At 43.0% G+C, this 17,662-nt stretch overlaps 1 protein-coding gene across 2 annotated transcripts in view; it reads right to left on the reverse strand.

Moving 5' to 3' along the window:
• oxsr1b (oxidative stress responsive kinase 1b) overlaps positions 1-17,662 on the reverse strand; it is a 43,515-nt gene that overhangs the window by 7,384 nt on the left and 18,469 nt on the right. Inside the window, exons 4-14 of one of the 2 annotated variants that reach the window (XM_086192143.1) lie at positions 14,493-14,634; positions 6,853-6,908; positions 6,456-6,565; positions 5,829-5,930; positions 5,552-5,685; positions 4,488-4,536; positions 3,688-3,753; positions 3,478-3,600; positions 3,231-3,308; positions 1,239-1,274; positions 413-598 (exon numbers count right to left, since the gene is read on the reverse strand). In XM_086192143.1, coding sequence (XP_086048269.1) covers positions 413-598; positions 1,239-1,274; positions 3,231-3,308; positions 3,478-3,600; positions 3,688-3,753; positions 4,488-4,536; positions 5,552-5,685; positions 5,829-5,930; positions 6,456-6,565; positions 6,853-6,908; positions 14,493-14,634 — 1,082 coding nt within the window. The remainder of the gene's footprint in view (positions 1-412; positions 599-1,238; positions 1,275-3,230; positions 3,309-3,477; positions 3,601-3,687; positions 3,754-4,487; positions 4,537-5,551; positions 5,686-5,828; positions 5,931-6,455; positions 6,566-6,852; positions 6,909-14,492; positions 14,635-17,662) is intronic. The other variant, XM_086192144.1, reaches the window with a different exon arrangement.

Below are 17,662 nucleotides of genomic sequence, written 5' to 3' on the forward strand. Positions count from 1 at the left end.
AGGCCTTCGTAGCCTTTATTTGAGTGTCTGTGTTAACATGTACAGTGCTTTAAAATCTGTCTAACGTGAATGCATGTCGACCAATTTCCTTGTTCTTAAAAAGTGTATTTTGTAATCCATGTGAGAGATTAATAAAGTTTATCGAATAAAATGAGACTTTCAAATGGAGTGCTTGGCATATTGAGACTTTTTTGTATTTACACATCTGAGTCATTCGGATTGAAACATCTGAGTTGATAGAACTGACAACATAAATGACATCATCATCCGAACCGTCAGCGCTGGGACACGACCCACTGACGGTCACGTGATGCGTTGCTCATGTGTCACCTGACTACGCAGCGAGTGAGTGACCTTAGATTGTGGACAAACACAGCAGGTGATAAGGAAACACAGTCCAGGTCGATCTGACCTGTGCGGAAGGAGCAGCGGCGGCGGGGACGCCCGGAGTGGGAGATGCAGCCTGGGCAGCAGGTTGAGGGTTGACTGGTGTGGGCTGCAGGGGAACCTGGCCTGCAGCCTGAGGTAGTTCTGCCTGACCTGCAGGACCGGCAGGAGGCTGGAGTTGACTAGTTAAAGGGTCGGGGGTCTGGAAAACCTGTGGGATGATGTCATTTGTTTATTGGAGGGACTAAATTAGCAGTAAATTAAAAACAATTACACAGGTGACACGTGCAACAGAATTATTTTGGCCGGCATGAGCTGCATCCATTGTAAGAGTCACGAGCGTGTTAGCTTGTAGTGACAGAGGATCAATTCAATGTTCCAAGGTGATGCACAGATCCAGTTGGGGGTGGGAAAAAATATCATTATTGCAATGTATCCGGATACTTCTTCTTAGCAATACGCTGGCACCTGTTTGTCATCGGTATCGGCAGGTATCAGTTTGTTTTTTTTAAAAGATCAGACAAATTGTTTTTGTGTGCTTTTCAGAATGAACAAAACATGAATATCCTATAAACGTGTTTCTATATGACATCAAATCATTGTTATCAGCAAAATTATTGATAAAATATTGGCTTGTCAGATATCAGCCAAACCCCCCCTCCCCCAAAAACAGTATGTACTTTTCTAGTTATTTGTTTGTCTTTTCGAAGGATTACGTAAAACTATTCGATTTTCACCACACTTGGCGGAGGGACATGAAATGAGCCAAGTAACAATCCATTTAAATTTGAAGCAGATTAGCTGTAGCGCCACCTGGTGGATGGATGGATGTTCCAGTGTGAAGAACTCACCTCGGAATTCTGCGATCCCTCCTTCACTCTCGGTGACTGTTATAAAAAAAAAAGAATTAAAAACAAAAACAAGATAACGCACCAGGGCATTTTCTTGCGCGGCTTCAGCAAAGCATCAACAGCAGCAAAGAACACACAGGAAGTGAGGTATTAAAACTGCTCACTCGTTTACTTTTCTCATTCAGATGAAGTGTCAGCACCCTCTTTCAGGTATTACCGGTAGTAATCCTGCATGTATTGAGGTACAAATCACAGTAGTGATGGCATGATTGTTGGTAATGTAGCTAAAATATAGGTGAATGTATTTGAGACTTTTTCCAGATTGAGCCAGATTATAATTACTCAGATGCTAAATGGAAATAATGGATTCAAGGGATTAATGGATCATGGACATTGCTTTGTTGTTTGTATAATGTGAAGGACAAGCAATAAATGAACATTTTTATTTTTTACAAACAAGACAAACCGTATCGTTCTGAATACAACATGGTGTCATTTTCTTGGAAATGCATACAAAAATTAGGGTTGTCTTATTCTCAGTACAATACGGTAAATTACACACAAACCGTAAGTGGGATTTCTGACCACATTACCCTTCACGGTGACTGGATTTCATGTAAACGAGTGACAATAAACATGCTTCAGTTCAATTATTCTTTTTTAGATTTGGAAAAACTCAAAGCAGCAAAGGTCAGTGGGACGGCACACAATTATACGTTCAAACTATTTGGCTGTGAAAAAAACAGAACAAAACAAAAACAAGCAAGTGAGGAAGAACAGATTTAGACAGAAACCCCGCAGGCCCACGAGGAGACAAACTGAGGAAGCGACGGCGTGTTCATTACAGGGTTCATACGCACTTTTAACATTTCATCTCCATGACCGGTAATTCCCGCAAAATGTCCGCTTACACGTGAAAAACGAAACAAGGAATCCATGTCAAAATTTATCAGCCAAATTTTAGAGGGAAATTAAATACAAACTAGGTAATTAGATAAATGTCCTCAAGTGAAACAATATGAGAGAGAAACATATGTTTTTCTTGGAAATTTCCATGATGTATCCAATTTTTTTTTCTTTCTGAAAAAAAAAAACCTATAAAACCATTTTCAAATTCAGTGACTCTCGGCGTATAAACCCTGTTATTAGTCCATTAAAAGCACAGACAGGAAATACGCAGCTGCACTGCTGAACGTTCAATTAAAATCTCTGCATATTTCTAACAAACTCTTCAAAGTTCAGTTTGCCTACAAGTCGCCCATAAGAAAAGAAGAAAAAAAAAGCAGCTTAAATCAAATTCAAATTCTTGTATGATCATTAGTGTTCCAACTAAAGATCATTTACAGTTTGATTAAATGTGATTTGGTCAGTATAAATTAAAAAAAAAATAGACTTAGAGAGAAACAAACGTAAATACAGATGGCTTCCAGGAATGGTAACTCACTCCTTTTATTACAAATATCAACTGTGTCCCGATCAACTGTATTCCTAGATGTGTTTTGATAGAGCGCTTCAAAAGAAAAAAAAGGCACGTTTGCTCCTTTCCCACGACCCAAAGTATGTTTGCTGTTGTAAAGAGAGGCCTTAAGTCCAGGCTAATGGCCTCTGACGAGGTGAACTTGGGGGTCAAATTCCGCTCACATGTGATCTGCAGCATGCTTCAAAATGATCTGGCTTGACTTCTCTGTTCGACAAGCCCATTGCGTAACTTCTTCTGGTAATTACGAGTTGTCTTCTAGTGTGAGGTTATGTAAGAGTAGAACAAAGTGGCTACTGTCTGAAGGATAAGAGCTTTTCTGTGCGTAGAGCTTTCAAGTAACCTGAAGTAGACCTGCTGTGAGGGTAAACCTTTCACATCTGCCCTTTCCTCCACCTAATATCATCCTCTCCTCTTCCTCAGGTGTGATGTCATCCCTTAGCTAACACATGCAGCAGTGAGAGTCCTTCCTTGTTATGGGAATGCCATCTGTATTGTGGTGGTAACTGAACAACCCTGGACGCAGGCAGCTCGAGTGGGTAGGAGAAGCGCACTTGTCGCCTGGGGGCGCCAACAGGCTTCACGTGCTGCTCCTTGGCCATCAGATAGAACATGACACAGACATATACAGGAGACACTCAGTGGAGATACGAGCATGCTACCGCACAGACATGAGAATGTCACATTAAAAAGACACAAGACATGTGGACTAAAGCATCAATTAATGTGTGGATATGAAAGAGAAACAGCTTCTCTCCTCACCCTTAAGGCAGCGACAGCAGCTTTGCCTTCTTCACTTTCTTCATCCAGCTCATCGTCGCTCCATTCCCACTCGCCATCCTCGGTTTTATGGAGCCGACCACTGGAACCCGGCACTCGACGTACCTGATGCACACATACAACAACAGGAAGTAAGTTTGGGATCTTTTTTGGTAGCAAAAAATCAAATCTAGCATGTATTTTCACACTCACCCTTTTCGACCTCTCTGTTATTGTCGGAGCTCTCTGAAGTAACTTCTCATGTAAATACTCGTGAGTCTGTCACAAGAAGGAAGAAATGAAGGATTTTTGGTTATGTTTTGGTACATTTCTACACTCAAGCATCAGATTTGAATTTCGATAAAACTCATTTTGCAAACAGGTGATGAAACTGGAGCAGATTTTTCAGGTTTTGTAGAGATTTCAGCTGTTTGAACAGCAACAGCTCATGCCAGATGTGTGGTGATAAAGCCTGCCCCCTGCTGATAACATAAAGTATTGCAGTTCTTGTCTCTTGACCAGAGTCCTATCCATCAAACCAGGTTGTGTTTGGCCTAAGGGGGTAACGAGGGGGGGGGGGGGGAGCTGTGCTGAGCCAGCGCTCTTGTTGTTCCGGTTGCTAGGGCACTAGAAAGCCAGAGGCTGGACTTCGACTGCTTATCCCTGCTTTTGTTAGAAGCAGCTCTGCACGGCCAATAATGTGAGGAATGCTGCAGTGACCTCAACTTGGGTCGGACACATTGATATATTGAGCCAAGTAAGAAGAAAAAGCCTGACTCACACAAACACCTCAGGGAGAGGGAGAGAGTGAGATATTATCTGGTTTATTTTCATTCCTTTACATTCTTTGTATTTATTTTCTTTGGTCTTCTCACATTTTAAATCCTTTAGTCGCATCAAAGGAGCTTGATAAAGAGCAGCTTCAGTTTAAATCACTCCTTTATTCATCAACAGGGAAGGTGCTGAGTCACTGTGATTCAGTCTGGAGGCCCACGGGGAGCTCAAACACCTACCTTTGCTTTCTGAAAGAACTTATGCTTCAACAACTCTGAAGATGTGGGCCTGAAAGACAGCAGATTGACCAATAATTAGCTGTCTTTATTTGACACCCGGCACAGGAGGGGTGAGACGGTTGAAGCTGTAATGTGTTTTTAAGAGGTTTTTGGTTTAATTAATCGAAATTAAAAAAGGTAATCGGTATGTATCAATTTTGGCCATGACATGCATTTAAGTATTTTCGTTATATATTTCGTTTCCATACATTCAGAACACTTTTCTATGTTTAAAAGCAAAGATGGCCATAACAACCATCGACAATACGAGCCAAATATTAACGCTCTCTATTTATTAGCTAAAGCCACACATGGGGTCAAAGGTCCAGATGAACCTTCCTCCTCTATTTTTAGCCCCGACTCATTGAAGTGGTAAAATTTGATCAGTTTGTGCTCAAAAACAAAACATTAAAAAAGATATATCATCAGAATTTGTGTTTTAACTTGTTTTGAAGACATGAAACCATGTCTCAGGCTGGTGGGTCACCTGAGTAAGTGAAATTAATACATACAGAATTGAGAAATGCACCTACATATGAATATTTAATTTAAACATGTAAATCAGTCAGATTTTAGGCACACAGGTGTGTTAAGTTTTACTGTGTAATATAATCAATAATCAATCAATTAATCAAAATGAATGTGTTGTTTGTCATCATGTTCATGAGTTCTATAAACTGTAAAGCAGCTGTCTGCAATTAAAGATGCTCTTTAAATGTAAATGGCAGTGTTGAACGATGTTTTGGGTTTTTTTCGGCGATATCCGAGATCGTCGGTGTTCTCTGTGATATTTGTGGACTGAAAAACACATCTAAACATTGTGAATGTTTACAATTTTTTTTTTTAAATTTCCATTAAGAAAATCCCATCAATCATATCCCTTTTGTCTCCTCATCAGGTGACAAGCAAAGATGAAGAGACAACCAAGATGACATTGGAATATTGGCCATCAAGTTCAGTTGAGGTAAAAACATGAACATGTTTCTACATGGGTTTTTTATTTTCTCTATAAACACATTAAACACCTTTTCTCGGGGTCCTTCTGTAGACACAACGAGATCATCTTCCTGAAGGATTTCCCGTATTTCTTCACCGTCTCCTTGTCTGTGATTTCAGTCTCCAGGTTCGGAGGGTCGTTCAGCAGCGTCAGTATCAAGACCTGAAAACACAGGAAACATTGAAAAAAAATAAAAAAAATTAAAAAAATCACCAAAATTCCGACTCAATCCACAGAGCTGACTGTGCATTCGCTCTGTGTCATTAAAAAAACATTTTTAGGCTGACGGTCTTCAGAGTTCTGACCTTCATTGGTGGGTATTTGTGATAAGGTGCAGCCCCTGTGGCGAGCTCGATGGCGGTAATACCGAAACTCCAGATGTCCGCTTTGAAATCGTAACCCTTCACCTGAGGAGAGAGAAATTAGCTTAACCTTGTATTCAAATGTATGAAAGGGCTATTACAAAATGATACATGGCTTTTGAGTTAAAAAAAAGGCTCATTTTGTCATTTCAAATTGGAATAATTGAAGAGGTAAAATCCCACATTTATAGCAGATGTTGCCCTGATGTTTACTGATACCAGAGACTAGGATCTGTAGCTGGAAGTGTAGAAAATCGGTAAAATGTTAAGATAATATCAATCCAAAATTAACAGAAAAGACTGACTTGAACTTCATTGATCGTGAATAAATTACATTTAAGGTTGCAATGGTGAAAGATTCCCCGGTACAATAATTGCCTCAAAAATGAATAAAAAAAAATAAACAAACAAATAAGTTAACTGAAATTAAATGACATTATCTGTCCTGATGAATTTCTTACTCAGTATCGCACATAAGGAAATTCAAACGCTTTGACATCTTTAAGAAACTTGTTTACAGCTACAACCCTTATTTGGCTCTTCGGTCTTCGTGTTGCCATGGTTACCGACCTGCTCCATGACCTCTGGGGCCATCCAGCAAGGAGTTCCCACAAACGTCTTACGCACTTTATTTCTAGTCATGTCACCACCTGTGGCTAGAAAGGCACTAACGCCAAAATCTGCAGGAAGGAAGCAAGGGGAAAATCACACACACACACACACACACACACACACACACACACACACACACACACACACACACACACACACACACAAAAATCCATAAATGTGAATTTCTTTCCACAAACTTGTTCCTGTGCTAAAACACACAGAAGATGCTGCAGTGTACCAAGGCTAAATGAGGTGACAGAACAGGGCGATGGAGTTTTTCAGCAACTTCAAACCTGAAGCGAGTGACTCGTGAATAATAGTGAAAAGGTGGTGATGTTGCCTTGCAGCCAAATACCTGCTATTTGCACTGATCCGTCATCCCCGAGAAGAATGTTTCCCGCCTTAAGGTCTCTGAAAGTCAAGAATTTGGATGTTAAACAGACGAATACCTCGATCGCGGACCCGTCAAAGAAAAGTGGATCAAATGGAGAACATTAAAAGTAAAGAAACTTTTAGTTGAAGCAAACAAATTGTTAATTTAATGTTAAAAATGATGTGTATAAAAGGCTACATGGCTCTGTGGTGTAAAAGTGCATACTTCTATGTGCAGAAAACTTGTGTAAAGCTTCAATATCATAAAAATATACACGGCTCTTTTATCATCCAGTTGGAAACATTACTTTACAGTTGAATTACAAGTTTTAAACAGGCTTATGGAGCGTCTCTTGTTTACTTGATTGCTGGCTAGCGACTCAATAAAACTTGAGATTTTCTGCTCTTCTCTCCTTCTTTATACAGCTAAACAACTTTGAAGCTTTTTATCTGCACTCTGGGCTTGCTTTTCATTTCCAGACGTTATTAGCGACACACACACACACACACACACACACACACACACACACACACACACACACACACACACACACTGTAGTTAATTTGTTCATCCCTGTCCAGCCTCCTCTGGCAGTGATAAGAGGATTCGGGAGGGACTGCTGCCTGTCTGACTTGCCTGTCTGCACCTTTTTCTTTCTTTCTTTTTTTGCTAACTCACATACACACACATATGCACACACAAAACTAACGCCGACTGCCACACAGAATGAATACTGCCGTCTTCACCAGCCAGACAGTCGTCATGGCAACAGACTTCTGGAGTTAAAAGTCGAAGGGTCAAGCGAAACGGCAAGGAAATGAAAAGTAATGATAGCTGAGTGTCACAGTTAGCTCTTTATGCAGTTGCAGCTTTCAGGAAGTGAATGTACGGCAGACAAAATACGCTAAAGTGGTACATCCCTAGAACACTGTCAGCCTTGAATAGATTAGGCTAGCTCAAATTAGCCTGAGACAGCACCACCTAAAACTGTCAAGACACAAGAGAACAAATCTCAACATTTAAGTAGTTCATCTTGCCACCAGTAGGGGGCACTGGAGTACAACTTCTCCTCACAGACACTGGAAGAGCTCTTCCAGTAACAGAAATGGTCTCAATGAATGTAAAAATATCTCTGGTTTTGAGTTGAGACATGACATAGCTTCTACGAAAGAAAGCCTCACTTGTCTCCTTCATGGTGACATTATGCAATGCATACTTGCTCTACCTATGTGGAGACATCCAATACTGTGTGTGTGTGTGTGTGTGTGTGTGTGTGTGTGTGTGTGTGTGTGTGTGTGTGTGTGTGTGAGTGAGTGAGAGAGAGAGAGAGAGAGAGTGAGTGAGTGAGTGAGTGAGTGAGTGAGTGAGTGAGAGAGATATGTATGCTGCTTTCTTTAGATCATTAAAATGTAGTATTAAGCGAGAGGCACTTCCCAGGTCAGAGTTCACATCTTTGTTGCTGAATACTTGAGGCCTCTTTCACTATGAGCACAACTAAAAGATCTCAGGGGCAGGGAGGGACCGGCCTGGGGGGGTGGAGGGTGGTGGGGTGGTGGAATGCAGCATGTGTGACATATTAGGACCATAGATTGCCAACGATTCCCACTGCAAGGTGGATAAACTATCCAGAGTCAGACTGGGTATTGGGAGCAGTCTGTGTTGTACATGTGACACAACTTTTATGTCTAGACAAGCTCAATTATGTAACTGTCACGGTGGGGATGATGATGATGATGATGATGATGATGATGACACGTGGATGAGGAGCAGACATGACAGTTATCGCTGATGGCTTTGACTATCCAGCAGCCAGAGACATACGGACGTCTATGCTCCGCGGCTCTACCATGGCTCATCCCGGCTGATGGACATCAGGTCACAGTACCTCACTACTCGTGCTTTATCAATATTCTGCGACGTAGATAACCTCAGGTAATTGGAGATGTTGCTTTTTAAGGAGGAGAGAGAGGAGAAGGAGGTGGTGCAGAGAAGACAACCACCCTGGCACCATCCCAAAAATACTTGTCCTCATTTACACACTACTGTCCCTCGTGGACTGGCCACTAGGATTGCTTACAGGTTGTTTTTGAAGGGTTTTGTGAGGAATTAATGGTTATTGTGTCGCTTCTGATTCACTTTTTGGATAAAAAAATAACTAATCAGTCGGACTATGCAATTAAAGTGATAATGTTGAGACCCTCCACAACGAAACCACATCAATATTGTGGGCCCTGGTATTGATATATCATGATAAACTTAGGACCCATGCATGCTATGGCAGATACATATCTCAGTGTATTAATGTTAATTGTGTGCAACAAGAATTTCTTTGCACTTTATTTTAAATATGACACTATGGCAGATGATGTCATATTACAGAGGGTTGTTGGACAAGATCTCAAGGAGTAGTTGTGGTTGCGGTGGTTTGCAGCTCGGCGGGCTGAGGAATGAATTGCTGCTCTTTGTGGATGATGTGGTGCGAAGCGGCTGGGATGAGGATCGGTGGCTCTGAATCTGACGCCACAGTTCTCAGATGGAAAATGTTTGATTGTCAGCGGGTAGGAAATGAGTCCTTAGAACAAGTGCAAGAGTGCGAGTGTCTTAGAGTGAGGGGACTAGGGAGTGTGAGATGGGCCGGACAATGGGAGCAGCGGGAGTTGTTTTGTGCTTGCTGGAATGCACCGTGGTGATGTCAAGACACCTCAACAAGAAGACAAAGTTCTTGATCTACCGGTCAGTCTTTGTTCCTGATCTCATCTGCGGTCATGACTGAAAGAATAAGATCACAAATACGAGTGGTCAAAATGCGTCTCCCTCAGGGAGAAGGTGAGAGGTTCGGTCATCCGCAAGGGGCTGGGAGCAGAGTTGCTGCTACTTTGTGTCAAAGGACCCACTTAGGGTGATTCGGACATCTGGTCAGGACGCCACCTCCCTTTGGAGGTGTCCAGGCAATGTCCAGCTGAAGGGAGGCTGCGGGGCAGACCAAGGACCAGGTGGAAGGACTACATCCACGCTGGCCTGGGAATGCCTCGGGATCCCCCAGTCACAGCTGGTCAATGTGGCCAGGGAGAGGGAAGTTAACTGAGCAACTATGTAAATATTGTTATAATTAACGGGTAGAAATTTTGAATTACATAGTTTGGAATTCTTCAGTTAAGTTACTAATATAATGTAATTTACATGGCAAGCATTTTCAGCTGTTTTGAAGTTTTCAGCCAACTAAATAGAGGATTGTAATATGTATGGTATGCTGTATTGCATTATATCGTCATCAAATTGTATCATGATGCAAAAAGTATCATGTAATGAGCTCCTTGACAAGACCCAGCCTTTCTGATGTGGTAATCAAAGCATCCATCGGGTCACTCACCGATCATTTGAATTACAGATGAGGGGCTGCAGGGGTAATGTTTTTGTCTGACTGACACATTAATAGGTGACTTCTTGAGTTCATGGAGTTAAGCTTAATTTTACATCAAAAAGAGGTTTGAAAGTAGGACTTATAGTCATGAATGAGAACATTGAGGCTCTTGATGTTTGTCTCGACGAGAGATCACGACACGCTGCTTTCTGCTCTTCACAAATTCAATCGGACATATTCCAAGGTTCTACTTAGGTGCATTTCTAATTTAACATGCTTTGAAAAGGCAACCCGCTGAAGATGCATCGTTCAAAGAGTGATCAAGGCGATGTGATTACGCCCCTCCCTGCACATGGAGGCTATGGTTCACTGCAGCAGACTGTAATGCTCATTAACATTCACAGGAGAGGGAGAGGAGGGAGGGAGAGGAGGGATGGAGAGACGCGAGGGAGGGAGGAGGTGGTGGTGGCACAATGCACCATACAAGTTCAAAGAAATACTGTAGTGGAGCAGAGGGGAGGGGGAGGAAGAGTGGGAGGGAGAGTGGGGGGGGGGGCGGTCTCAACTCCTGCTAGTCATGCAGCAACATCATAGAAAGATATTACTGGATGATGGTGAGAGCCAGGTGGGAACAGGGGTGGTATGAAACTGTCAACTAGATTTATCCCTCTCATTCGAGCAGCCATCGAACCTCTCGGCTCCACTGAGTCACCTTCTGTGACATCACATCCTGCGACTCTAACAGGACTGTAAAAGAGGGGTTGAACCGCGAAAAAAAACCTTCTCCATTTCTTGTCTGATTTCTATGTCATATCTGTTCTAAGCCACAATCAGAGAGGAAACATAACCGCAGCCGCTCACTCCATCATCACTACGCCACAGTGCATACCAAGTAATTCACAGGGCTAAGCCTCAGAAGACGTGAGGTTTCTGAGATGAATAGCGTACACGCAGGGAGCTCGCCGCAAGAGTAAGATCACAGCTGTCAACGGAGCTTTTCTGTAATTAACGAGCAGGATGATGTTTTTAAGATTCAACCAGCAGAACTACACTTCATATCAAGTTTTGTGTCATGAAGGTCTAGTGCTGGTGGTGGCTTTGGAGGTCAAGTGTCACCTTTGAATCACAGACTTTCCAAGCTGCTGTGAGAGGAGGTGGAGCACTTTACTGGTTTGTGGTAAATGTCTCTGGTTGAGTCTAACACAACGCCGGCCGCAAGACTCTAATTGCTTTCCTGCCCTCCGAAAGCTGGATGTAACGCTCCCTCTACTTCTCCTTCATTCTCTCCATAACCCCTTGGCCCGAGGCTCCGACTCATATGATCCAGCTTTACATGGGGAGAGCATACAGGGCCATGTGGTCACATTTAGACAGCAATCAACAAGGAGGCCAAGGTTTCTCTCCTCTCAGCCCTGAGGGACTGCAATCGTTTCTTTCTCACAAGTCAAACCTTGAAGGTTGGACAGGAGTGATGAATGAATGATCTATTCGTGATTCCCTAGACTGAGCAGAGAGGAGAAATATTTCTGTCTCTGGCACTGACCGATAACCCTGTCACACTGTGCTGCTGAACATGGATATTGAAGTGCAGCGGAACGTTGCAGTGAATTTTCCTCTTAATTAGTGGAGCTGTGTGTAAACAGCTCTAATTGGTTCCACGTCTAAAGAACAGAGCACTTTTAAGGATTAAGAGTCATTCTCTGTTTAATGAGCTGATGATATCACTGTTCCATCTACAAAACTACACACATCCGACCATGTCATCAAGTTATCAATCACTTCCCTGCCGCTCTGAAAGCACTTAAACAAGCCAAGAAGCTACATGAATTATTTACAGACGTAGCCTGTCCCGGCCTATGGGTGTGCCAGAGGAGAAACAAATGAGAAGTATGAAAATGAGCAATGAATATTAAATACAGAGGAGGTATTGTGACGGCTTCTCCAGCGGCGTGTCGGAAGGGTTCATTGGAGCAGCTTGAGTGTAGCGACTTAACCGGGTCTTGAACTGGCTTAGAGGAGAGCTTTCGGGATCACATTTTCTGCGGCACGCAAAGCCCTTGACACATTCCACTAATGCATATTCATACAATGACTCGGAAACAGTCCAGAAGTGGAAGTCCTACACACTCAGAAGAGGTTGTAACATACTGGCATGGCTATGCACTTTCCCTGTGTAGAACTTTGTAGGATATTTTTGGTTTTTGTATTGATAAGTCTTCTTTAGCAATGGGCCATAAACATGTCATTCGTGCTTCTTGTTCTGGAACACTTGTCGCGGCCTCATTGAGGAAGTATATGGCCTCATCTCTACATAGATCCCAGTAACAACTCTGACCTTTTAAGAGTGAAAGTGACTGTCTGCCAAAGCCATTTCCTTGGGACGGTCATGAGTCTGATCTGAGGAAAATACAGACGTTGCACTTTGCATTAAACCACATGATGAATACTTCTAAAAATGACTTAATTGTTATTATCTTAAGAGTACTGAATAAAATTAAAATCACAGTGTGGATCATCTGCTGCAGGCTACTCTGTTGTTTCTTTTTTTGGCTTTAAAACGGGGGATAAATCAATCTGAGAGCCATGCAACCCCAACAAAATGACGAGTCGCTGTGAGAATGACCCATTTAGTCTGATAACATCGAGGAAGTCTTTAGGAGCCACGCGATTAAAGGATTTATCCACATTCATGTTAGCAGAGGGCTAATCTCTGTATATAAATAAAGAATCTGTAGGTAAACTGAAAATGTGGGGACAGGAGAGCTTCTGGTTTCCCTCTGAAAGTAGCCTTGACCAATCTTGTTTTAACAAGCCTCAGTTGCGTCCACGTAAGCAGTCGGCGTGGATTACAAAAGGGAGGGAAAGCACTGGCCAAAATACAAGGTTCAAAAAATGGCAGTGCATTCATAAACAAAACCATTGTCATGGTTTTAAACTGTTATGAGCATAAACCAGGTACTTTTCAAACAATCCACTAGTATTCATCATCTTTCAATTCCATGCAAAAGTCTCAAGTTGCTATACAGACTGTAAAAAAATGAGAGGCCAATGGAACAACGAAGTCTTGGATCAGATGTCCGCTGCCTACACCGGACACCCTGAAATACTGGCTCTTGTTGTCAGAGGCTAACCTGTCAGCTTAGCCAATGGGTTCAGAGATAGGCAGAGGGCTAACAGGAAGTACCCGGCTCTTTCCAATAGAGGATGTGCAGTATACATTCCACTGGCAATGAAGGATAATCGCCACAATATCACCACAAATGACGCAGCCTAGAGTGAAATGCAGATATTCACCAGGGAGTGATAAGCTTGATAATTATGATGAGAACTGATTTGGTGAGAGCTTTCCTGTAAGGGACCTTCTTTTACATCAAAATTTGATCCATCAATCCATTTTCTTCCGCTTGTTCCTGTTAAGAGTTGCGGGGGGGCTGGAGCCTATCCCAGTGGCTACGGGCGAGAGGCGGGGTTCACCCTGGACAGGTCACCAGTCCATCACAGGGCCAACACATGGAGACAGACAACCATTCACACTCACAGTCACACCTACGGTCAATTTAGAGCATCAATCAGCCTCGTCCCCTCTTGATGTCTTTGGACTGTGGGAGGAAGCTGGAGTACCAGAGAGAACCCACACAGGAACAGGGAGAACATGGAGACTCCACACAGAAAGATCCCGTGCTGGAGCCGGGACTCAAACAAAATTTGATCCACAATAGCTTTAATGTTTTACATACTGAGTAGAAGTTGCATGTCAACACGTATTTAATGAATTCATTTCTATTACAGTTCCTCCAGACAATGTGTGTATTAATTAAGAAGTAGGGATATGAAGTATGAGATCAATATTAGGGGACTAAATTCATCCGGGGGGGGGGGGGGGGGCGGGGGGAGGGGGTCCAAAAACCCACGGATGAAGGCTGTATAAATGAAGACCATCACTTTTGTGAGCCTGAAATAACTGCCCCTGGTCATGCCATCTGACTTTCTGGTTTAAGTTATGAGGTATTAAGTTTTATAATGTTCTGTATCTGAATGACTGTGCTCACAAAAATGTGTGAACACTCCAAAATACCCCCTGTCGCCATGGCTACAAGGGCACAATATTAGCATGACGTCTATTACAAGAGCAACTGTGGAGAGCAACAGAGGAGTTAAACATCTCTGCTCCATAAACTCTCAAGGCCAACTCTGATAAAGTCCCCGTTCTTTGTGAGGATGGAAAGCAGCACTCGTGTGGAGAAGCGTGAATTGTCATTACCTGTGGATCTGACCGTTCTTGTGCAGGTACTCCAGACCCTCCAGTACATCTTTTAACACCGTGGCTATGCTGGCCTCATCCAGGACGCCTGTCTTGTGCTCGCCTCGTGAGATGATATGCTTGATCACGTCAAGCACCGAGCCTGAGACAAACACAGACAGGACAGGCGGTTAATGAAAATGGAGAGATCAACGATGTCATGTTTCAACGTCACGGGGAACACAAGTGATGTCCAGAACTCTACATCAGATGCAGGAACTTCATCGCTGTCATCGGCTCAGACTGTGAGAAAGTCACCTCGGGATAGCCTTTACTGTCAAAGCAAGATTCAACCCAGATCATTCGTATATAATCTCAAAATGTTTGCTTAAATCTAGCAAATACACACAACACCCAGACCTTTTCCTCTGTTCCAATTTGGTTACTTTTATTGAAGAAGAAAACAAATAATTTTGCAGCATTTGAACAAAAACACTTCACGATGACCTTTTAATTTGGCCATGGCAAAACAAACCAGTGGTGGAGTGGAGAGATCAGCACATTCATTTAGAGGGTAAATACACATCTATACAGTGTGTGTGTGTGTGTGTGTGTGCGTGTGTGTGTGTGTGTGAGAGACACACAGAGGGAGAGATAGAGAGCAAACAGCATGGTGACTTCAGCCACTCATTAGATGACATTTATGGGGTCTCATGATTTTGAAATAATTTGAGGCCTCATGTAAAGGTGAAGGTTTCTGTTCAAATGATCTTCATTTAAATCCAGAGATGTTCCAATTAAATCCACCCTCACACTTAATTCATTAATATAATTTGTCTTCACTTGCCCTGGTTGAATGGAGCGCCGCCGCTCTGCTCACTGACCTGGCCTGGCGACAGGTCATCACGCATGCCTCCGCCTGGCTCCTGCTGCATACAAGTCAGACTGCTGTCAGCGTATAATTCCTTTGAACTCTAAATAAAGAACAACTCTCTGAAAAGAGGTGCAACAGAAATTTTGGGCGACACGGTTGAATGGGAACAAAGCAGAGGAGCGAAAAGAAAAGCCACTTTTCCTGACGAGCTGTATTGTGCCGCGGCGATACACAAACATCACTCTGCCACACTGTCTGACTGACTCGCCCTCTCTTGCGCATACACACTGAGCAGTGTTCACAAACAAAAGCTGGAAATGGCCTTTCAAGGTCCCCGAGTGCTGTTCGTGACACAATTCCAGGACTAAATTGATTGTTTTAGTTTCAGCTACTGTGCCAGGCCAAGGGTACAAAGACATATATTTGCTCGATTACTTCAGGATGTCCTCGCCTTGCAGCAGTCCACCGAGCACTCGCTGCCACCTGAGACTCTGGGTGTGATTGCAGAAAGACACCGCGAGGCAGCAAGCCAGAGAAAGAAGACAGAATGAAGGAGAGTTCAACGGGTTCCTCGTGCAGTCGCAGCGCACGGTAGAAAATGTGATTCAGCAGTGAGGAATAAGAGACGCTGAAAGAGAGGAGGATGTGTGTGAGAGAGATAGCTGGGGTACATGCAAGCAAGCGAATCGAGTGTGTGGCAAGAGCTCTAATGTGACAGCTCTTTGAAGCTCATTGAGAAAGAGCAGCAGACTATTGAATTTTTTTTTCTCCACACTCTGTCAACGCTTCAGTCTGACGTTCATCATCTTGTCTTGAAACGGCTGCAGGGAGGTGAGGAAGTGACTGGAAGTGACAGGTAGGGTAAGGTGCTGGAGTGGGTGGGTGTCGTCCTAATGAGCCGACAAATGAAGGAGTCATTACATGAGAAAAAGGTTCTAGATGTGGCCTTTCTTGCCCATTCGACTCGGTCTAAAAAGTTGTTAGCTACACACAATGACTGCAATACCAGATAGCTGGTAAGGATCGATGAAGAGGCAAAAAAAAAAAAAGCAAAGTGTGTAGTCATCACTTTTCAAGATTGATTGATAAGCTAAGATGGTCCTTTTTACACACACACACGCACACACACAGGAAAATGTGGGGCTTTGGGGAATCGTTAGATACTAGCCTCGTCAGCTGCTTTCCTATTCATCTGATTGAACTCGTCATACCTCATTTCAACACGCTGATGCTTCATGACAGGTTAGCAATCTAAAGACTCATCTCTAACTACATGACACCGTTTGGCATCCTGCCATGATCAAGGGGGGAGAGTTTATATAAATGAGAGGGGAGATATGAGAATGTGAAGCTATAAAGTCAGGCTCTTTTAAATTTGTAACATCGTTCCATCTCTTCTTTGGGTCGGAGGCTTAAGAATGAGGGAGAAGGTGTGGGTAAGGAGAGGGGTTTAGAGAGAGAGCAGGTGCCAATTGTGCTAAAGGCCAATGAGGAATGCCAAGGGAAGTTACTGGGAGGTGAGGAGAGAGGGTGGGGCATGGGGAGGGGCTGCAGCAAAGCATGAAATACATCGTTTCAGTCGCATGCCACGGCAAAGTAAGCTTGCCAAAGTCACCTTGACCTTTGACCGCAAAAATGTTTTCAGTTCATCCTCCAGTCCCAGTGGATGACTGTGGGAAATTTGAAGACATGCTCTCAAGGCATTCTCAAGATGCTGCATTCAGAAGAGTGGGACATATACCACCAACCCATGAGGTCAGAGCAGCCTGAGTCTTTGGCCACCAAAAGGTTTTTGGTTCACCCTCGAGTCCCTGTCGGAATTTATGAGATGTCTCGTTTAGCACAATGGGTTAAATATTGCATGAGGTCGAAGTTTGTGTGAAATACTGAGAAATTTCCAGAAGGTGTTTCTGACAGTGAACTTGACTTTTGATCATCAAAAACCCTCTAAGATAAGTATTGAGATCCAGTGGACGTTTGTTCCAAATTGAAAGAAATTTCCAGAAGATCCTGGAGATATTATGTTCGTGAGAATGGGACAGACAGAGAAACAAAACAGAAACATATCACCAGCTTTGGCCCACGGTTCTCAGCAATGAGGAGGTAGAAACGATGTAGAGAGCAAACAACGAAATGTGACATGAGACCAGTTGGTGCGTTAGATTCCCATAGTCTTAATTTTGTGTCTAAATAAACTCAGTCACCATCAAAGCTCCTCGTCAGCATTGTGGCGACAATTGCAGGCCACATCAAGATGTGACAAGTTTATGGGCATTCGCTAAATTTGTAGTCAATAAGAATCTTCTTTTAGCTTGAT

Source organism: Aulostomus chinensis, chromosome 21, assembly GCF_037954235.1.
Source record: "Aulostomus chinensis isolate RoL2024-O1b breed Wild chromosome 21, RoL_Achi_v1.0, whole genome shotgun sequence".
Lineage (NCBI taxonomy): Eukaryota > Metazoa > Chordata > Actinopteri > Syngnathiformes > Aulostomidae > Aulostomus > Aulostomus chinensis.